Below are 21,862 nucleotides of genomic sequence, written 5' to 3'. Positions count from 1 at the left end.
TCTTCATGTGGGATTGCCTATGCCATTATTCATTCCTATAAGGTTAAAATTCAGGCCAGCTGAAGCGCTGTAGCAATTTGGCAGCTGCTTGATTGGAAATGGCCAATGAGACCGTGCTTCTCCCAGGTCCTGCATTCTTCAGTCCATTCATCGCTTATGTGTAATAATCATCCAGGTAACTAGGTAGCCCAAGGTATTTAAGAAGGAATGAGCACAGCTCTCTCTCCCCCTTTTCGCTCTTGGGATAGGTACATACAGGCAGATCCTTGGCTCTACCGACTGACAGAACATTTACAAAACTGCAAGCAACATGTGTTACGGGAGATGCATTAAATATGTTGGGTACAAGCTGTTGATTCTTGCTGTGCTCTGCATCGTAGCAAACATCCTGCTTTATTTTCCCAATGGAGAAGTAGGATACGCTTCACACAACCACCTCAGCAGATACGTCGGCTGTCTTCATGGCATTGTAGGAGGAGGTATTTTGGTGAGTAACAAATCACTGTATGTTTCCTTTCTCACAGTGGATGTTCTTATGCTTCTCTTCCCTCAGCTGCTAAATTTCATGTTTCAGAAAAATTTCCACATAGCCTCACTGGATTTGCAATCTTTGCCATATTTTTATTGTTTATGTTTACTTTTTTAAGTTTCAAAAATTCAGAGTTGTGCAGAACAATAAGCCAACAAAATGAACTGCAAGGTTTTTTTTCCCCTTTTCAAAATTGACCTTGTGGGACGATCGCTGTCCTTTCAGAGTCCTAAACTGATGTTGCTCTAGTCAAGACCAAAGTGTCTTGGCTGGCATCCCTTGGAAGCCACCAAGACATCTGCTGAAGAATTGAAGTTAAACCAGAAAGTTAAACCAGAATGATACCAGTGGGGCCTGCAAGAAAATGTTGCAGTGTATCCCCACCTCCTGAGAGGAGCACTCTTATTCAGAGCTCCAGACAGCCTAGAACAGGATCCTTGAAGGCCTCTGTGAGGTGGTTGTGGGAGATTCAGAAATAAGGAATGGAATAAAAGATATTTCACCCACCTTCTCCTGCTGAGCACGAATTCTATTTTATGGTGATATAGTAAAACTTACTATATACTTATGATATATTGTCATAGTATTGAGAAGATTAAGTTGCTCTTTTCCTCTGTTCTCCCATTTCCCCCCTGCTTTCATTTCGCTTTCAAAACTGACGCGTAAATATTCCAAATCTCAAAAGTGATGTCTTTTAGACACACACACACACACACGAGTGCCTTTCTAGAGTCAATTGACAACAATTTCCTAAACGATCATAGTTTCATGTCGGGCAGTTTCTTGGTTTTAAAGATGGCATTATTTTAAAATTCACAAATGTGTGTGTTACTGAGGGTGCCTCCTGAACAGTAGAAGCCATTACCTTGGTTTTGGGTGTCTCTGTTTCACTTCAAAACTGATCAGTCCTCAACCATCTCATATCCTCCAACATTCCTCAGGTGAAAATTGGGGCATTTTTCTCTCTCCCTCCACAACTGACCCACCTCAACCCCCCATTTTTTGTTGCTGCTCCCCCCACCACAGAACATTTCCTACCAGAGAAAGAATAAGTGCCACCGTCATTACACGAACAGGACACAACACACTGTCCTGAGGAAACCCCTTAATCCTGATTTTATTTTATTTTCTTCTTTGGTAAATTTACAAAAAGACAAACCACACACCAATAATGAAATTTTAGAAAGGGGCGAGATTAGATGCAGACAGACAAAGCATTTTTTTAAAAATGTATTTTTAATCTCTTGTTGGAAGCCGCCCAGAGTGGCTGGAGAAACCCAGCCGGATGGGTGGGGTATAAGTAATAAATTACAGTGGTACCTCAGGTTACAGACACTTCAGGTTACAGACTCCGCTAGCCCAGAAATAGTACCTCGGGTTAAGAACTTTGCTTCAGGATGAGAACAGAAATTGTGCGGCAGTGGTACGGCAGCAGCAGGAGGCCCCATTAGCTAAAGTGGTGCTTCAGGTTAAGAACAGTTTCAGGTTAAGAACGGACCTCCAGAACGAATTAAGTTCTTAACCTGAGGTACCACTGTATTATTATTATTATTATTATTATTATTTATTAAAAGCACTAAAAATAAATAAATCAAGACTCCTTTCTCCCCCTTTGTTCTGCTCCCCCTTTCTTCCCATCCAGGAAGACCCTGCCCTCTGCCTGCCCCTCAGAGCTGGCACATCTCGGTGGCAGCAGCTACCAGCTACCCAAGGGAGGAGGCTGGCCGCAACGGCCATGGAGAGGGGCACTCCCTTGTAGCTGCCACTGCCGCTGCTGCTGCCACTGCTGTTCGGGACAATCACCAGCCTGAGCTAGAATGCGGCAGCACAGCCGGGGGAAATAGGGACATTCCAGGATCAAAATGGAAGCTTTCACCATTCTGGGACTGTTCTGTTCCTGGAAAATCGGGATGCTTGGAGGAGGATATGCCACCTTCGTTTGCTATAGGAGCTGGCAATGGGGAAGAATACACCTGCAGATATGGCCTCTGGGCAGCTGTGTAGCTGCTGCGGGCTCGAGCAGTCAGGGAATGGGGCAGTTGCAAGGTCAAGGCTGTTTGGGCATGGCAAAAAAAGAGGCAAACCAATGCTCCTGTTGATACACCTGAACCTCCCTGACCTTGCCCTCCCACTGTCCCTGGTGGTGACGCTGCTGCCAAGACGCCAGGTCTGTGGTGGCACCCCTCCCTGCTGGCCAGTCCTAGAATTATAGGTGCCTAGGAAGGTGTCGGCTAATAATCCCTTCTCCTACTGTGGTTCATGACATCATTATGACAAGACCTCAACATCCCCTCATCTGATTCAGGCTGATAGTTTTTTCAGCAGCCACCTCTCCCTTGTGCAGCGATGGGGAGGGGCAAATGAAGGAGGTGGAAGAAGTGGAATAGTTTAATTTCAAATTAGGCCAGATTTGATTTAGCCTGTAGCCCATTGGCTAACAAGCTTGAATTGGTACGTCAACACTTTTAAATAAATACAACCGGTTACCTGTCTTTACAATGGAAACAGAAGCACTATACATGACACAGGGAGGGTTGCAGCTTGGTGCAGCAGGTCCAAAATTCAATCGCTGGCAGCTTCAGGTAGGGCTGGGAGAAACTTCTGCCTGAAGCCTTGACAGCACTGAACTAGATGGACCAATGGTTTGACTCAGGAGATGAAGTCTAATCCATTAATTACGGTGGTCTGATATTGGGCAACTGCAAGAAAATCTTTCGGTTTAATTAGCTAGAAGAAATTGGACATAAATGGGATACAAGATGTAAGCTGAGCCACATCAGTAGGCATGATCGAAACTAATCAGAAACTCATACTGAGATGTGGGATGCAGTTGCAGTGGTACCTTGGGTTACAGACACTTCAGGTTACAGACTCCGCTCACCCAGAAATAGTACCTCGGGTTAAGAACTTTGCTTCAGGATGAGAACAGAAATCGCACAGCAGCGAGACGGCAGCAGCGGGAGGCCCCATTAGCTAAAGTGGTGCTTCAGGTTGAGAACAGTTTCAGGTTAAGAACGGACCTCTGGGACTAATTAAGTACTTAGCCCGAGGTACCACTGTACAATCACTGATCTAATATAATTGTTTGTAATACAACTGTTTGTTTTTAAATTAAACCTAGGTGTTGATCCCGGCATTTGTGCTCATTGGACTCGAAAATGAGGGGTGTTTCCATGGATGCTTTCCCCACGAGCACCATGGGAGAAACTGCGCAGTAAGTGAGCCTTTTCCCTTTGCCAGCCATTTAAATATAAGACCTAATCAGAAACTCAGAGGAGGCTGTGCATTCCTTTCGTTGGTGGTGGGTACCCATCGCAGCGGTTGGGTGGAAGGCAGGGAGGCCAACACTAGGTGGCGCCAGAGCCAATGGCAGGCAGAGCCAACCATTTCTAATGTTGTCCTCTCCCCTACTGAGTTCTACACTTGGACTGATTAGGAGGAACCTGACAACCAGAACCACATCCCAGACTATTTCTTAAGCAAGAAAGCAAGGAGATGGGACTGGCTGAGGGCAGACTGGAGTGGTGGGGCAATACCCCATTTGCCTTAACAGACCAGCCTCCCCTGACTCCATTCTTTCTACTTTCTTATTGTAGCTGCTGGCATCAGTCGTGGTGGCCGCTGTTGGGATTCTCGGTGCTGGATACTGCTTCATCATTTCAGCTTTGGCTTTGGCCGAAAGACCTTACTGTTATTGCACTGATGACCACAGCGGGTGCTATCCATTCTTAAACACTCATGGAGGGTATGTGAGCTTTCCTGTGGCAGACTGCGGGGCAGGGTGCCTTTTTGACTGCAACACTCATCATCTTGGGCAACCAGCCGTGTGGACTGAGAATGATGAGTGCTGGAGCTCAAACACCTTTGCATACTGCCAATATGCAAAGTCTATTGGCAGAGTCTATCATATGCAAAGTCTATTGTCCTCAGAGTCTATTATGTCTCTGTTGCTGGTTTTATTTTGATTTTTTAAGACTATCTTGTCTGATTATATTGGCATTTTAACGGTATATTTTATGTAAACTGCCTGGAGGTTTTGATTATTAAGTAGTACAGTGATTCTCAAAGTTTTTTTTCTGAGCCACACTTTTAGAATGAAAATTTGCTTGCGCCACACTGAAATTTTTATTGATGAGAAATACACTGAAAAAGGAAAATCTCTTTCTGTTTCCACATCATATTTTCCCGTGTATAAGAATATATATTTTCCTAAATTTTTGAAGCTTAAAATAAGCGATTGTCTTATACACGGATAGTGCATAGTGTATTTTCTTAATTTTGAGTCCCAAAAAATAGGGGGTGTCTTATTCACGGGAAAATACGGTGTGTGTGTATGTGTGTGTGTGTGTGTGTGTGTGTGTGTGTGTGTGTGTGTGTGTATGTATGCATGCTTTAAGTATGCATACAGATTCAATGAGAGATGTGACTTGGCTTTTGCTGGGTAATCTTTTATATTAAGTCTAATTTGAGATAAACAAACTTCCATTTCCTCATCAACACAAATGAATTGTTTAAGTGTTTCTGTGATTGCCCTTGAATCTTCCCACCCCTCTTGCCATACTCTCCTGCCACACCCTTTGAGAACCACTGAAGTAGTATATATTGCATCCTGTCATTCATCACCATCCCTGACCACTGGTCCTGCTAGCTAGGGATGATGGGACTTGTAGTCCCCAAACAGCTGGAGACCCAAGTTTGGGAAACCCTGGTGCACACAAATGAATAAACTTGGGTACGAGAATGCATTGGGGAAGATTGCTTCCAAGAATGTGTATCGGGGGGGGGGGAGCCTACAAAAATGTATATACCGAGTGGTACCTTGGTTCTCAAACTTAATCCATTCCAGGAGTCTGTTCGACTCCTGAAACTGTTTGAAAACCAAGGTGCGGCTTCTAATTGGCTGAAGGAGCTTCCTGCATTCAATCGGAAGCCGCAGAAGCCATGTCGGACGTTCGGCTTCCGAAAAACATTCACAAACTGGAACACTTACTTCTGGGTTTGTGGCATTTGGGAGCCGATTTGTTCGGGAGCCAAGCCGTTCAAGTACCAAGGTGCCACTGTTTGAGTACTAAAATTCGGATGAATTTTCAGGAGGACTTTTCTTAGAAATTGCAAACTGATGCAGAAATGTGAAGAACTGAACTTAAGACTGAAAAAATAAGAAACGGAAAGAAATAAAAAGTGACAGATTTGTCTATTTCTAGATGCAGATAGTCCCTCTCCAGGGAGGAAAAACCGTGCTGTGAGGAGATTTTCTGACTGCTGTTTTTCTCTCTCCCTTCCTCCCTGTCTGAAAAAGCAGCGTATATTCACGGCAGCGCAGGAATAGGGAGCAAATATCTTCAAAATATTAAGCGGGGACAAAGGCTATTAAATTTATTAGAACAATTTGTTGTTGTTCTTGTGGCACCTTCCCCCCACGTCCACAGCTACAAATTAATATTTGTGATTGTTTTCAATAGGTACCTGTGCCATGAGCCAAGGCACATTGTTACCTGGAACGTGACCCTGTTTGCCATCCTGCTTGTTCTGAGTGGGATCGAAATAATTATCTGTACCATTCACATAATAAGGGGCTGTCTCGGAGGTGCATGTGCTGTGTGCCACGTTCACAAAGAGGTAAGTGTGTTTAAAGGCTACCCGAAGCTTTCAACAAGTATTTTTGGGGTTATTTGATCCCACAGAAACTGCCCATGACGCTTTACGAGCTGATTCAGCAAGCCAAGGATGGCCATTATGTCTGTGTCATTAGGAAATTCGTGCCTGGACAAGCGAATACAAAGTATATTTCTATATTTATTGCATTTATAGGTCCCTTTTGGGCAATGCCCTCAAAGCAGCCGTACCATAAAAATGTAAATCCAATAAAATGTTAGCAATTACAACGCAGCGAAACAGACATCAAAAAGAACCAAACACTACTAATTGGTTTTGCAGCACAGAATCGATCCGGCTTGTGTGCCCCAACCAAATGAGTGTTGCTGCTCAAGAGAGCTGGGCATGTGCTTAAAACACTCCCAAGCGGCTTCAGTGTGACTTAAAAATGCTTGGCCACAATCCAAAATAGAGGTGAGTGCATTCATGTTTATAGGGTTGCATCTGACTAAATGATGTTTGGAGTAGACACACTGAATACAATTGACTTCTGTCAGTCATGACCATTTGTACCAATGACTCTACTCTGAGTGTGACATATCTGGACACAACCCATAGATTTCAGCGCAATGATGTATTTTCAGTGCTATCTTGGATTGTGGCTCTTAGCTTTGGCATTAGAGCAGTGTTCTTCAACCTTAGGTCCCCAGATGTTGATGGACTACAATTCCCATCATCCCTGATCTCTGGTCCAAGCTGGCTGGTGATGATGGGAGTTGTAGTCAAAGAACATCTGGGGACCCAAGGTTGGAGAACACTGCATGACAGTATGCCTTTCCCAAATGTTGCATGATGTTACATCAGTGGGATTTGCTCATATGAAAATATGAGAATGTGTGCAAGTGTCCCATGATGTTAATTTCCTCCCAAACTTTCTAAGTGATTTGATCACCAGAGCTTTTACTGGTGCCATATTTAGTTTTATAATCTTCTGGTCTCATAAGGAGTATCTACCAACCATTTCACTTCCAAACATTGTTCCTTTGGTCCTTGAGTGACTATCATTTTCTCTTTTTCATGGGAACACCTGATGGTCAGTCAACTGAAATCTTGTTGTATAGGAGTGAGAAACATCACACAAGGAAGAAGCCCCAGTATTTTCTGTGTGAATGACAGACTCTACCAAAGGATGCCCACACTAAAATTGGTATCACAACAGGCGATCTAGCAAAGGGGAGTTTCCCCCATTCAGATCAGTGCATCAGCTCTGAAAATGAGTCATGATCCATTGAAATTGACCTTGAATTCAGTGAACTCTGCATTGGGCTGCCTATATTGTATAAATGGATAAGGGTTTTGGATTCTGGGCTATTGCTCTCATGTATTTATCAAATGTGTGTTTTTAATCTTTTACAGACCTGCCCTTGCTAAAACGCTTGGACTTGGAAATGGGTTGAAAACTTCTCATACTTCACTGTAATTATTCCTGTATTTTTTTGAACTGAGACAAAACTCATATTCTTAGCACTCGTTTTATATAGCATATGTACTCTGTTCATGTCACATACATTGTTCCCGAATAGCATTGTTTAAAAACTTCTAGCACGTAACTCAGCAATTAAAAAAAGTATATTGTGCCAGATCCCCTTTGAGCTCTCTTATGTTACAGAAATGTAACTATATTGTTAGCTGTGTAAGCACAGACCGATAGATCATTTAGGCTGCAACCTTGAACCCATGTAACTGGGAGTAAGCCCTACTGAACTCAGTGAAATTTACATCTGAGTAGACATGTATAGGATTGCGTTGTTAGCATATATTATACAGTTTTCCATCGTTAATCGGATGATTTTCAATGTTCTATTTTTCATGCATAAATTGATTTCCCCCAACAAGATGTTTATTGCTTCAAATGACAGCACTAGGTGCTGTAGCTGAGTAATGGTACCAGTAAAAGCTTGGACTCATTTTATTAGGGATCATGGGCGTAACCAGGATTTATGTTAGGGAGGGGCAGGACACCTGTCACCGTCCTCTGTCTGGCTCTGTCTAGCAGATTCGGAATGAAATGTTGTTTTAAATTACTTTTTGTTTTTACCCCAAGTGCTCAGAAAAATCTGTCAATCTTTCTACGTTTCTACTTTTAGTAAAGTATTTTTATTTATTTACTTCATTTAGGAGGGGGGCAAGTGCCCCCCTGCCCCCTTGCCTATGCCCATGTTAGGGGCGCGTCATATATCTCCTCCTTCAGGTGTTTGAATGTACCTGGGGAGGGAGCAGAGTTGAGTACATTAGCTCCACATCCCACCACCATGGGAGCAAATTTCAGATGCAAAGGTCTTGAAGTGTGATTCTAAGCTGAACCCACATAGAAGTCTTCCTGAGATTGAGACCCCTGCCTTGCTTGCATTCTCAAGCATGGGGAAGATTCCGAGTATGTTTAGCCAAATGCACTTAGAATAAACTTCAGACCTTTGTGCTTGGTGTGTTGAAGTCAGAAGTGGAGTTGAGGTCAGGGCTGGCGTGCATTCTCCACCTTCCTCCCACAGTCTCTGTCTTCACACATTCCATGGAATGCCTGATTAGGGCTGGAGTTGTATTATTTATCCTTTCTGGATATAGAGATATATTTGGGAAGTGCATACCTAAGGAGCAGAGAGGCTGCTTCCTTGAACATTGTATCTTCCTATAGAAGAAGGAAGTAAGATGACGTCAAGGTGGGAAGGAGTGAAGGAGATTCGACTTAGATTGGGTTGAAAATTAAGATGATGGCAATCCATAACAGTAACAATAAAAAAACCCCACAACCCCCACGTGTGTTTTCTTTCTTTTCACGTCTTTCATAGAGATTCATTTCACTGCCGAACAAAATTCACAGTTAAATATACAGATCTGAGAAGGTTATGAATGAATTGGCACCGGAAATAGACCACATGAAGCGCTGCAAGGAAATCGCTAAAGAGAAAGGCAACTCGTGCTCTAAACTTAGAAGCTATTGCATCTCTGTAGTAAGTGAAATAAAAAAGAACTGCAGAGTTGGAAGGAGACCACGAGGGTCATCTAGTCCAACCCCCTGCAACGCAGGAATCTCAACTAAAGCATCCATGACAGATGACCATCAAACACCTCCAAGAAAGGAGAGCCCACAACCTCCCGAGGGGGACGGTTCCACTTCTGAAATAACTACCAAACTACAACTCCCAGCATTCTTTGAAGAAACCTTTGTAGTTAAGTGGTATAAAACCATCTTATGCTTGCAGTGTACATGTGTCCCTTGTCTTTCATCTCTCCTCACTGTAAGAAGATATCCTCTTGCACACTTGATTTGCACTTAGTGCAAAACTGGAAGTGATCTTTACACTCATGACAAAAATCTTTTCGGCTTTCTTATGCAAGCAGAGACTAACATGAAATGATGGCAATGACTTAACGCCTACTGATGAGTTCTAAACCCTTTCAGAACAAAAACCTTATGTCTGGCAAATGAATTGCTTTTGATCAAATTTGGTTTCAGTCAGCAGGTAGGTTATTCAACTCTCTCGGCAAGCAACAACAACTAGGAAACTTGTCATTTATGGGAATGTAGCTGTAACTATTGCAACACTAAGGGACAGTTGAGAAACTGTCTGTTAATTAGCAATCCAACAAAAGCAGAAGACATTTCTTCTGTTTGGCATGCACAATCTATGATTATCATTTTTTGCCTGTGGAAAGCCACTTTGAGCTGTGGAAAAACAGCACACAAATGGTGTGGTCTTCAGACATTGCATACCAAGTACAACCCAAGCTCCCTCCTTACAACTTCTTTCTGGGGTGGGAGAAACCCTGCTGAAGGCCTTCATTTAGAGCCCAGCCAGAGAGTTGTATATACCATAATCCTATTTGATAAACATAATGTTACTAGCGCCTGCATGCAATCTGAAATCAGTAGTCACATTTCAACAAACAAAACTGAATCCCCACTAAGAAAAGGAACTTACTCAGTTAAATGATAGCCCTCCCTCAACTTATTCCCACACATCTGCATTTAGAACTGCAGTACACTGAATTCTGTTGTTGTTTTCAAGAAAAAAAAGTTCATCCTATATTTCGATACTGGAATTGAAATTGTTCTACGTTTTTGTGATAACAGGTTAGGAAGAACATAGAAAGATGCTTTCTACCAGGTATGAGATAATTTTTGTTGCCTAAAGTTGAGCCCAAATGCTGGAACCAGTAAAAAGTCTTGTTGTACTTTTCACACACGAATTCTTGTCTGCAGCTATCCTTTCCTCATGATGCCACCTGAAACAGGTTGCCACACCCTGGTGCATGGAAGACCCAGCCTTTGGTCAAACTAGTTGTTCACCTAACCTAGTGTTGTCTATTTGGCTCTGAATGACAGGGTTTCAGGAAGAGAGACCAAATTGGTCCAAATATAAGCCACCTCCAAATATAGGCTGCACCCCCCAAAACAAGATCTTTTTGAAAGGAAAACATGTACCATAAAGCTCTGGCATCATAGCTGCCAACTTTTCCCTTTTTTAAAGGGAAATCCTATTCAGAATAAGGGAATTTCCCTTTAAAAAAAGGGAAATGTTGACAGCTATGTCTGATACCACCCAGTGCTTTTTTACAATCTAAAAGGTGCAGTACATTCAGCCTGTAGTCCTGTCCAGCAATGAAATAACTCACCAAAGCAACGAGTGATACCTGTTGAGAAGGATAGGTGATCCTTTTACAAAAAAACCCTTCTGAAGTATCCCAAAGCCCTACGTGGGTCCCAATATCTCATTTTAAATATCTATCTAGAAGTACATGATTATAAACCTCACTCAGGTTTTATACAAGCCAGATTTTTTTTGGGGGGGAGTGCAGCCTATATTCAGACCAATACAGTATTACCCATCACCTGCTTTTAACAGTTATGCCTGTTTGTTCTTATGGGTATCACATATTAAAGTACAAAAAAAAACCCAAACCTCTTTGAAATGGAGACAAATTCTGCTGCATCTTAACTGGGACAGTCACTTCGAGTGGGAAGGTGAGCTAATGTTTGGGGATGGGCTAAGACTTCTTTTGGGATACAGAGGCATGTAAACATCAGCTCCTTATTCCGGGAGCTCATCCAGCTCTCTGGAAACTTGGAGCCTCATCCTCACAAAGCAGCACCAAGGTAAAGAAGAGAATTGGTTTGGCGTCCTAATCAACTGTACCTCATACAGCGTTAGCGCATCTGGCAAGAGGGCAAGTTTTCCAGGTGAGCTTGAGGCTCCAAGCTCAGTTAAATGCCAACTCAATTGTATGCTGCTATGGAAAATAAAAAGCAGGCAGTCAATTGGTCATGCCTACATAACCCTGTCTTGTTTTTCTTTTATTTTTGGAGAAACCCTGGCTGGATCCAGCGGTGGAACTAGCCAATGGAGCACCCAGAGCCATAGCTGTCAACTTTTCCCTTTTCTTGTGAGGAATCCTATTTGGAATAAGGGTATTTCCCTTAAAAAAGGGAAATGTTGACAGCTATGCCCAGAGCGGTGCACATGCCATGCACCCGGGGGGTGGGGGTGTGATCGGCACGGCGATCAGTGCCCACAGGGGATTTTGTCACCCCCTCTCAAGGATGACACCAGGGTCATACCGCCCTGCACCCCCCTTCCTATGCCCCTGGCTGGATCTAGACACATCAAAAAAAGCGATTCAGTTAAATGCATTGTAAACTTCATACAGTGGTACCTCAGGTTAAGTACTTAATTCGTTCCGGAGGTCTGTTCTTAACCTGAAACTGTTCTTAACCTGAAGCACCACTTTAGCTAATGGGGCCTCCCGCTGCCACTGCGCCGCTGCCACACGATTTCTGTTCTCATCCTGAAGCAAAGTTCTTAACCCGAGGTACTATTTCTGGGTTAGCGGAGTCTGTAACCTGAAGCGTATGTACCCTGAAGCGTATGTAACCTGAGGTACCACTGCAAAGGGAAATCCCATTGGCGAAAGACAGGACTCCACAGCACCATCTGGTGTCATAGTGTTATAATTCATATAAAGCGCTTTTTCTTTACTGAGTCCCCTGTCTTCCGAAGAGCGACTGAGGTTTGAGTCGGAATTCCCTTTAGAGGTGAATTTCCTCAGAGGAACACCCTCCCCTCCTTTCAAGGATATGACAAGAACTCCAGCCAGTGGCCCTTGCCTTTTGTTCTACGAACCGCAAAGTTTTTATTTGCTGGGCACTGAGCTTGTTTGAGAAGAATCATATCCCAGCAACCGGGTTCTTGTCAATGCGAAATGACTCAGTTGAAACAAGAAAGTTGAGACGTTTGACAGCTTGGCAGGAAGGATTGGCCACCACCTTCTCTGCCCTTTTGAGATGGGGTTACAAAAGTGTGGGGGCTGCCTCAGTTGCCTGTTAATCCCACTAGCACTTTGGAGCATTGTTATAAATATCCTGCTCTATTTTCCTGATGGGAAAGCTCTGTATGCTTCCAGCAACAATCTCACCAACTATGTGTGGTATTTTGAAGGAATCTGTTTCTCTGGTATTATGGTAAGTGTGGTTTCTGCTTTCTTTTTCCATCGCTTCTCTAGGGATGCCTGCAACAAGGTGCTAATCTGCTGTGTGATCTTGCAATGTCAGAAGGGGCAGATGGGGGGAAGAAAAGAGAAGTGAATTTATTTTAGAGACAGGAAATGTAATTGGGAGCCTGAAATCAAGGGCGACAGCCACCCAAAAGAAAGTGCTTTTTAATATAGGCTTGTTTGCCAACAACATACAAAAGCATTTACTACAGAGGAGGGATGGGGGGGGGGATTCATTTCACATTTAAAGCCAAATCGATCAAATCTGCATTTTCTAGAACAATATGAGAACCGAAACCGAAAGCCTTCCAAAATTCTCACTTACTTGAATTTTGTGAAACATTTGTAAACTAATATTTTTACAAATATATTAGGGGAAAGTGTGCATATGTCAGTGAACATAACTTACAAAATGCATTATATCAGGGGAAATTGCTTGCAAAAAAGGGTATGTTAAAATGCTGATCATTTTTATAAGGATTTTTAAAAACAAAAAAAGGAAAAACCACCATCACCCTGCGAATGGTGGCAGAAATGTGGAGAATTTAACTTTAAACTGGGGAAAAAATGGAAAACTGAGAAAACCAAAATTGGCAGAGCCTTCCATCCTACTCTAGAGTAATATAAGTGTGATCTCAATATGTATGACATGGGCTTGAACTAATGAGAACTAGCAGGTGATATGACTATGGTAGCCACTGTTTGTTGGACTGAATACCAAACAAAGTGCTTCCTTTATTCATTTATGTATTTCAAAGTGTTTATACCATTGAATTCAAAATCAGAGCAGCTCAGTGTAGAGTTACATAAGGCAACTGTGCTTATTGGAAAACACGCCCCTTTGAAATTAGCAGGACTGCCTTCTAAGTAAGTAAGATCAGGAGTTAGGTTGTTAAATTAAGTCAAATGGATTTCAATGGGACTTCATGGTGACTATCCTTTGTATCCCCCTCAATATAGAGGAGGTAAAAGGTAAAAGGACTCCTGACTATTAGGTCCAGTCGTGGCCGACTCTGGGGTTGCGGCGCTCATCTCACTTTACTGGCCAAGGGAGTAGGCGTACAGCTTCTGGGTCATGTGGCCAGCATGACTAAGCCGCTTCTGGAGAACCAGAGCAGCGCAAGGGAACACCGTTTACCCTTTTTATCTACCTATTTATCTACTTGCACTTGACGTGCTTTTGAACTGCTAGGTTGGCAGGAGCAGGGACCGAGGAACGGGAGCTCACCCCGTCACGGGGATTCAAACCGCTGACCTTCTGATCGGCAAGTCCTAGGCTCTGTGATTTAACCCACAGTGCCACCTGCGTCCCTCTTTATAGAGTCTATAAGAATGTGATATTATTGGATCCCGTATCCTCTGTGACTTCCACTCCTGCCTTTCCAGATGCTTATGCTGGCAGCACTTTTAATATTCCTGGACCGAGACACCTTCCAAAAATGCTGCCCAAGTGAAAGCTGCACCAGGACCTACAGGGTGCGTATCTTGCTTCCACACATGGCATTTGTGCCGCAAACTTCCTTTGACCCCTTCTGCTCCCATCTCCTTCCTTATTCTGTACCGGAGAGGAAAAGAAAGAGGCTACCTCTGATCTCCACGGCTCCTCCTGGGGTGAAAAACAACAACAGGAAGAAGTGCTCCCACTGCTCTCAAATTGACGGAAACATTTTCTGTTTTTGTATGAGATACTCTGGGATTCCGGCCAATTTCTTCCTGCCTCAAACGCTCATCACTGTGGGGTGAATCACATGTTGCTTCCAGACAACCTGTTTTATTGAGCATTCATCCTGACTTGTTTGCACAAAGCTTGCTGGGAGATTAGATGGCATTGGCTATTTATTGAGCATTTGTTCTGATCTGCGAGGCTGTGGGGAGGGCAGAGTGAGCTGGAAGCAGCAGCCATGTGCCCTTTGATCCCAGCCCAGCAATTGCCCTGGCAGCTGTCTCCCGCTCCCCCACGCTACACTCCTGCTCCCCCCCTAAAACCAGCACCCATATTGAGAATGTTGTCAGCAAATCCAACTGAGAGGTGTTGCAAACAAAATTTGCCCTTATTCCCTTATGGGGCATACAAGAGCCCTTTATAGAATCCTTTGTAGGTTCTCCATCAATAGGAGAAAATAACAGAGGCCAACCAGAGAATATTGAGAAGCAAAGCAGCTAGTAAGCCTGTTTTTTATTAAAGCTGTTGCAACAGGGTGCTCCCCTCACACACAGGAGAGAGGAAAAGGAACCCAGAACCAAGGTGTGCCTGCCCTTATATAGACATTTTAAATTCCCTGCCCTGGAGCTCAAGACAACCCCTCCATACATACATCACAGAAGGGGTGTAACCCAAGACCACCCCCCACAAACATCATACCTACATCATAGAAAAGGCGGTCTACAACAGAAATCTGAATGTTGTTGTTTTTCCTGTCTGCCAGGTTAACTGATAATGCCTTATCTGATTGCCTTTCCTGGTAGTCTGGCCATTCCTTTGTAATGGTGATTACCCAATTCCTGAGGCAATGGGAAGGTTCCCTCACCCCCTCCCTCCTTGCAGAGAAAACATTTGGTGAGTCTGGGAGTCAAAACGGTTTCAGGACGGTCTTCCTGTGCTGCTCCAGACATGTGGTCCACATATCTATGTACGTGCCTGGTTGGCACATTTATGAACATTTAATATATATATATGACCTTAATTTTTTTATTACAGAGGCTATCAGCGTAACTCCCCTCCAGCAAACTTTGTTCAGACAATGGCCCCTTTCTTGCAGCTTGCTTCTATTGTAGTGATAGCATTCCTCCACCAGTTCCAACAAAGTAGAAGTGTATTATTATAACAGATTATGCTATTTTGAGACATTGCCTGCCAACAACATTCATTCTTAATCTGTGCTAAAGATTATTGCTATTTTTCTCCCCCAGCCCCTTCCCCCTGGCTCTTCAAGTTATGGAACACTTTCTATGCTGAGTTCATCTAAGTATTGGGTAGAAAAAACACACGCACTTTTATCAGGAAACTGAAGCGATGGAATTCCTTCACTGTCATAAAGATAACACTGTGCTCTCTTTAATGCAGCGCTTCATTTCAGTTGTGCTTGCCCTGCTAGGCATCGCTTTCTCTGGATACAGCCTGATCATATCTACTTTGGGTTTAGTGCAGGGCCCATACTGCAGAACCTCCGCTGGTTGGGAGTATGCCTTCAAAGACACTGCAGGACGGTAAGAAAGAAAGAAAGAAAGATTGCTGTCTCTAAGGGGCAGCTTTGAACCAGCCTCCAAAACACCAGAACAAAACACAGAGAGAGCCAGTGTGGTGTAGTGGTTAAGAGTGGTGGACTCGTAATCTGGTGAACCGGGTTCGCGTCCCCACTTCTCCACATGCAGCTGCTGGGTGACCTTGGGCCAGTCACACTTCTCTGAAGTCTCTCAGCCCCACTCACCTCACAGAGTGTTTGTTGTGGGGGAGAAAGGGAAAGGAGAATGTTAGCCGCTTTGAGACTCCTTCGGGTAGTGATAAAGCAGGATATCAAATCCAAACACGCATCTTTTGAAATATAGAGTCAAATGTGCATATATATTAGTAAAAGTAACAAAGGAATATGCCTTCTACTAGGGCAAATTACTTGCAAAAACGTGTATCTTAGTAGAAATTTGCAGTAAAATGCTGATGCCTTTGCACGAGGTGTAGGGGCCTGCAGTTAGGATCCAGGTTAGTTTTCAGTATGTCCCATGGAGTTTGATGGAATGAGGTGAAGACAATCTGAAAAGGCAAAACCTACATCTCCTTCAGTGCATGTGGGGGTTTAGCCCATGCACTAATGGTGCCCTTAGTGCATGCCTGCATGTCTTCCCATAGAAATGAATGGCTGCTATCTGGTCACATGGGGAGAAACTGTGCTTTGAGGCAACATTACAATGGGGACACTTCTGTCCCTGGTAGCCCATCCACAGAGCCAGCGCAAGACGTCTGGCTGCCTGAGGCAAAGGAGAAGATGGTACCTCCCTTCCCATGGACAAAAGCTGGTAGTTGAATCCTACTTCATCACCAGCAATGGGATAATGACTTCCAGTGCACCTGAGATCAGCAGGCTAGTTTGAGGAGTGTAGGCCAAGCCTGTACCACACATAGCTCTGATCTCCAACAGAGCAGATTGACTCCCCAGCAACTGCCACCTTAGGCAATTGCCCACATTCTGCCTAATGCTAGAGCTGGCCCTGACCACTCACTATTGATGCAGAAACTCTAATGGGGAGTAACATCCCTCACATCTCTAGAAAGCAGCTCCAGAAATGCAGGGGACAAAGGCAACATGTTTCACAGGAGCCATATTTGGGAGAGGAACTGAGGCGGAAGGAAGCAGTATTGGTATTGTCACCATGGCTAGTTCACAGGGCTAGAAGCATGGTTAGATTTAGAAAAGGAAGTCTGGCTCAGTTTCCTTCTTTGAAATAGCCTCAAAGATGGATGAGAAGATGAGGAGTCATGTGGCTATAGCTCTGAATGGGGACTGAAACTTCCCCTGCCTGCCAAACTCGACAGGCCTTGAGGTAAATCTACAATAATAGCTTCTAACTTCTTTATGCTGCTGTTTCTCTGATAGCTACCTCACGGATCACGCCTCTTGGTCCGAATGCTCCGAACCTGCCTATGTAGTGGAGTGGAACATCATTTTGTTTTCTATTCTGATAGCTCTTAGCGGCCTCCAAATGTTGATCTGCTTTCTGAAAGTGATTGCGGAGCTAAAGAGGATACTTTGTGGGACCTATTCTGTCTTTGTTCAGGTAAGAGAATCATTCCAGAAGCTGCTTTAAAAAACAGCAAAGAAACAAACCCGTTCTTATAGTCACAGCTCTATGGCTAAATGCTCTTCTGTGAAGGATTTGAGTTCCACCCAGTGCTTCCTTTTGTAGAAAAGTAGGTGCCGGTACTCACTATGAAGTTGTTACATTAAGTGCCACACTTTTTGACAAAAAAACAGAGGTGCCAGAAATTAGGTACCCCCTAGTCTTGAGTACCCCCGGAGAAAAAAGCACTGCTCCCACTATGCATTTCTGCCCTGGAATATTTGGGTATAAAGGTAAAGATAAAGGGACCCCTGACTGTTAGGTCCAGTCGCGGACGACTCTGGGGTTGCGGCGCTCATTTCACTTTACTGGCTGAGGGAGCTGGTGTACAGCTTCCGGGTCATGTGGCCAGCATGACTAAGCCGCTTCTGGTGAACCAGAGCAGCGCACGGAAACGCCGTTTACCTTCCCGCCGGAAGGTGCTACTTGCACTTTGAGGTGCTTTCGAACTGCTAGGTGGGCAGGAGCAGGGACCGAGCAACGGGAGCTCACCCCATTGCGGGGATTCGAACTGCTGACCTTCTGAGTGGCTTTGTGGTATAGGCTCTGTGGTATAGGCAGGGCTATGAATATGGTTGTGGGTGGCGCTGTGGGTAAAACCTCAGTGCCTAGGACTTGCCAATTGTATGGTCGGCGGTTCAAATCCCCGCAGCGGGGTGAGCTCCCGTCTTTCAGTCCCAGCTCCTGCCCACCTAGCAGTTCGAAAGCACCCCTAAGTGCAAGTAGATAAATAGGTACCGCTTTATAGTGGGAAGGTAAACAGCGTTTCCGTGTGCTGCGCTGGTGCTGGCTCGCCAGAGCAGCTTCGTCACACTGGCCACGTGACCCGGAAGTGTCTCCAGACAGCGCTGGCTCCCAGCCTCTTAAGTGAGATGAGCGCACAACCCTAGAGTCGGACATGACTGGCCCGTACGGGCAGGGGTACCTTTACCTTTACCTTTTATGAATATGGTAAGTATGGTAAATGAATAAATAGCGCTTGTCTGTGAAGCTGCATAGGATATAAGTGAAAACTTCCAAGTTCTGGTTTAACTTGTAAGTTAAAATTTGACCTCTTTCTGTTCTTTCCCACAGCCTGCACTGATCTAACATTCATGAGAAAAGAAGCACAGACGCTAGGATGTCATCATGTCTTTGATCACACCTTTTGACTTGCTCGATAATGTCTTGGAGTGCTCCTTCTGTTTTGCTGCATTCCTTTTTTACACACACACGCACATTTCCATGCCTTAATCATTATTTTTATTCCTTTTCAAAATATTGATACATGAAATTATCAATTAACAACACAAAGAAAAGAACCCCAAACAAGAAAAAAAAACCATCCAGACAGCAACAATACCGTATACTCAAAGTACATTTCCCCCCCTTTTCTGCCGTGATAAACTCATTACTTTTTTAAAAAGTGACACTAACCTGTAGTGAATGCATTCAGAAATCTATGGATATAATGTCACATTCTACAACCGGATTCATTTAGACACTTGCCCTTGAAGAAGCCTGTATGAAACAAACTAAATATTTATATGTTACATGGGGTTCAACTCCCTATTTCCCCAGCATGTGATTTATGATGCGGCACACCCTTCTTTGCAGGTGTGCAATATTTGGCATATCCACATGTTCTTGCTCCCTGTTTTCATCCCTTCCTCCTCCTTTTCTAATCTGTTTACCTTTCAAGCCCCCCTTTGTATTTGCATATACAAGTGGACTTTCGGTTAGGCAACAGGAAGTGCAAGTGTGCTGTGCTCTTGGAGTGAAATATCAGCTTAACTTGAGGGACACTCGCTGAAATAACTGAAGAGGAAGTGCAACAGAATATTTACATGGCGACTCCATCAGATCGGCCTTATATGTGAATTATATATGGATCCAAGTCAGCAGAGAGAGAGAGACAGATTGAGAGAGAGAGCTGCAAAAGGGTGCCAAAGATACCCTGTACAGCGGTACCTCAGGTTAAGAACTTAATTCGTTCTGGAGGTCCGTTCTTAACCTGAAACTGTTCTTAACCTGAAGCACCACTTTAGCTAATGGGGCTTCCTGCTGCTGCCGTGCCGCAGGAACACGATTTCTGTTTTCATCCTGAAGCAAAGTTCTTAACCCGAGGTACTATTTCTGGGTTAGCGGAGTCTGTAACCTGAAGCATATGTAACCTGAAGCGTATGTAACCTGAGGTACCACCAGGGGCACCGACTTATAAAAAATATTGGGGGGGGGCCATACTGGGGTCCATACTGGCGGCAGGATGGCAGTGGTGCTTTTGCATGCAAGAACCGGCCTGCCCTCCCCAGGCTTCGCGCCGGGAGGCGGCCACCCCCTCCTACCAACGTCACCTTAGCCGAACCCAGAAAAAAAGCCCCGCTCCGGTGGCGGGAACTCCGGTCCCCTCCATTCTCCCCTCACCCCGGTCCCTCGCCGGCGACGAATACGCCGTTCCTCGGCCCCGCGGCTCCATTCCTTTCTAAAGTCCCGCCGCTGGGGGTCTTCCTCTGACAGACCGACCTGCCCGCCCCTTCTCAGGAGCTCCCGGTCACTTTGGGAGGCGCGCGCCGGAGTCCCCTGCGCGGTTTTCTGCAAGGTGCCTAATAATTTTCTTAAATCATTGGGGGGCAGAGGCCCCCAAATGAATTTTTGAGGGGGCTCGGGCCCCCTCAGGCCCCATGGAGTCGGCGCCTATGGGTACCACTGTATAGGAAACTTTCTGAGAAATTATGTCCTGTTGAGGTTATGTTCACTTTGGGGCTGCATCAAATTGACTGCATCTCGCTCAGCCACCCCATTGGTGGTGAGTGGCATAGGGTGCGATTTTTCCTGGGTAGTCAAACTGGTTTGCTATTTTGCTGGAGAATTGATGGATAGCTCAGGCAGTAGAGCACAAGACACTTATTCTCAGTGTTATGGGTTTGAGCCCCCCGTTGGGCAAAATATTCCTGCACTACAAGGGGTTGGATGAGATGGGCCTTGTGGTTCCGTATAATTCTAAGGAGTGGCTCTTTTTAAAGAAAAAATTGCTGCAGGTGCCAAGGCAAAAAGCAGAGGAGAGGAGGCTGCTGCAGTGGGATGGGGGGGGGGGGAGAATAAGCCTCCCACCCCCTCACAAATGCTGCCTAGTAAGTAGAAGAAGAAGAAGAGTTTGGATTTGATATCCCGCCTTTCACTCCCCTTAAGGAGTCTCAAAGTTTCTGCCCTCACCTTTCAGTCTCTCTTATGTAGTCCATATTTCAATATACCTTCCATTCTGCCACTGTTGGAGGCCCTTCCAGAAGAGACTCTTCCTGGCCTGAGCATCCACATTCTTTGCGATACTCGGTTAGGGCAGTATGAGAGATCCATTGACAAACTTCTGGAAAGATGCCCTCAAGCCGTCATACCCTACGCCCAACATGAACTGAAGCATGAATGTCGGGTGAGCTTTATTTATTACCTTCATTCAGTCTTAGCTCTGTTTTTTTTCTCTCCTTTAAACCCATGAACAAAAAAAAGCACTGCTAGAAAATCGTACAAGTATTTGTACTTGCTAACCTTTCCTTAACCAGATCAGCTTTCCATGCATTTGTTAAACGTGATTAACATAGCACAGTTATTCAATACTTTGCTCAGGCATTCTTTTAAAAAACGCTCACAGTTGAAATGTACTTCAGTGGAGGAGTTTGGATTTGATATCCCGCTTTATCACTACCTGAAGGAGTCTCAAAGCGGCTAACATTCTCCTTTCCCTTCCTCTCCCACAACAAACACTTTGGGAGGTGAGGGGGGCTGAGAGACTTCAGAGAAGTGTGACTGGCCCAAGGTCACCCAGCAGCTGCATGTGGAGGAGCGGAGATGCGAACCCGGGTCCCCAGATTACGAGTCCACTGCTCTTAACCACTACACCACACTGGCATTTGCTCGCATTCCACATATCATTTCACTGCAGGCTCAGTGCTCTTTTCTCAAGTTACACTCACACAGCGCTCTAAATTGACCTAGATATTTTCTCTGCTGACTGATCTCTTGTCATTCCCCCAACTTGTTGCCCTATGGAGGCGACGCCTATCATTAGTTTTAAGTGGCAGAGTGAAGTGGAGCGCCTGCTTAATTGACCAGTGCCTTTGTCGTTAGGATTCCTAGCTCTGAAACTGTACATTAGCAATTATTTGGGGAGGCGGGGAGAAGCAAGGTCACATTTCCAATTTGTGTCCAAGAAACAAAAATAAAAGAAAGAAAAAGACTTTCAGAATTTCACAGCCTCTGTTTAGTGAATGGCTTCTTTGTCTCAGGCTTCAGGGGCAGAGGATTGGGGAGGGACAGGAAGGCGGAAAACATCAGTTTTTGTTCAGGCATTAGCTTGGGTAAGCATGGAAGAGACATCTCAAC

The 21,862-nt window shown here is 44.6% G+C and overlaps 1 protein-coding gene across 1 annotated transcript; it reads left to right on the top strand.

The window, feature by feature from the left end:
• The first annotated feature begins 31 nt into the window (after positions 1-31).
• TM4SF18 (transmembrane 4 L six family member 18) lies at positions 32-18,827 on the top strand. Its single transcript, XM_083505314.1, has 10 exons — positions 32-487; positions 3,651-3,743; positions 4,126-4,274; positions 5,992-6,148; positions 6,467-6,559; positions 12,396-12,641; positions 14,060-14,149; positions 15,738-15,880; positions 17,263-17,443; positions 18,581-18,827. Exons 1-10 carry the CDS (start codon positions 311-313, stop codon positions 18,593-18,595), a joined length of 1,344 nt encoding a protein of 447 aa, XP_083361440.1. The 5' UTR covers positions 32-310; the 3' UTR covers positions 18,596-18,827.
• Positions 18,828-21,862: the final 3,035 nt, after the last annotated feature.

The sequence above is a fragment of the Podarcis liolepis genome, assembly GCF_965112155.1.
Source record: "Podarcis liolepis genome assembly, chromosome: 5".
Lineage (NCBI taxonomy): Eukaryota > Metazoa > Chordata > Lepidosauria > Squamata > Lacertidae > Podarcis > Podarcis liolepis.
Note: the sequence above shows the minus strand (reverse complement) of the source record. Positions and strands in the feature narration are given on the sequence as shown.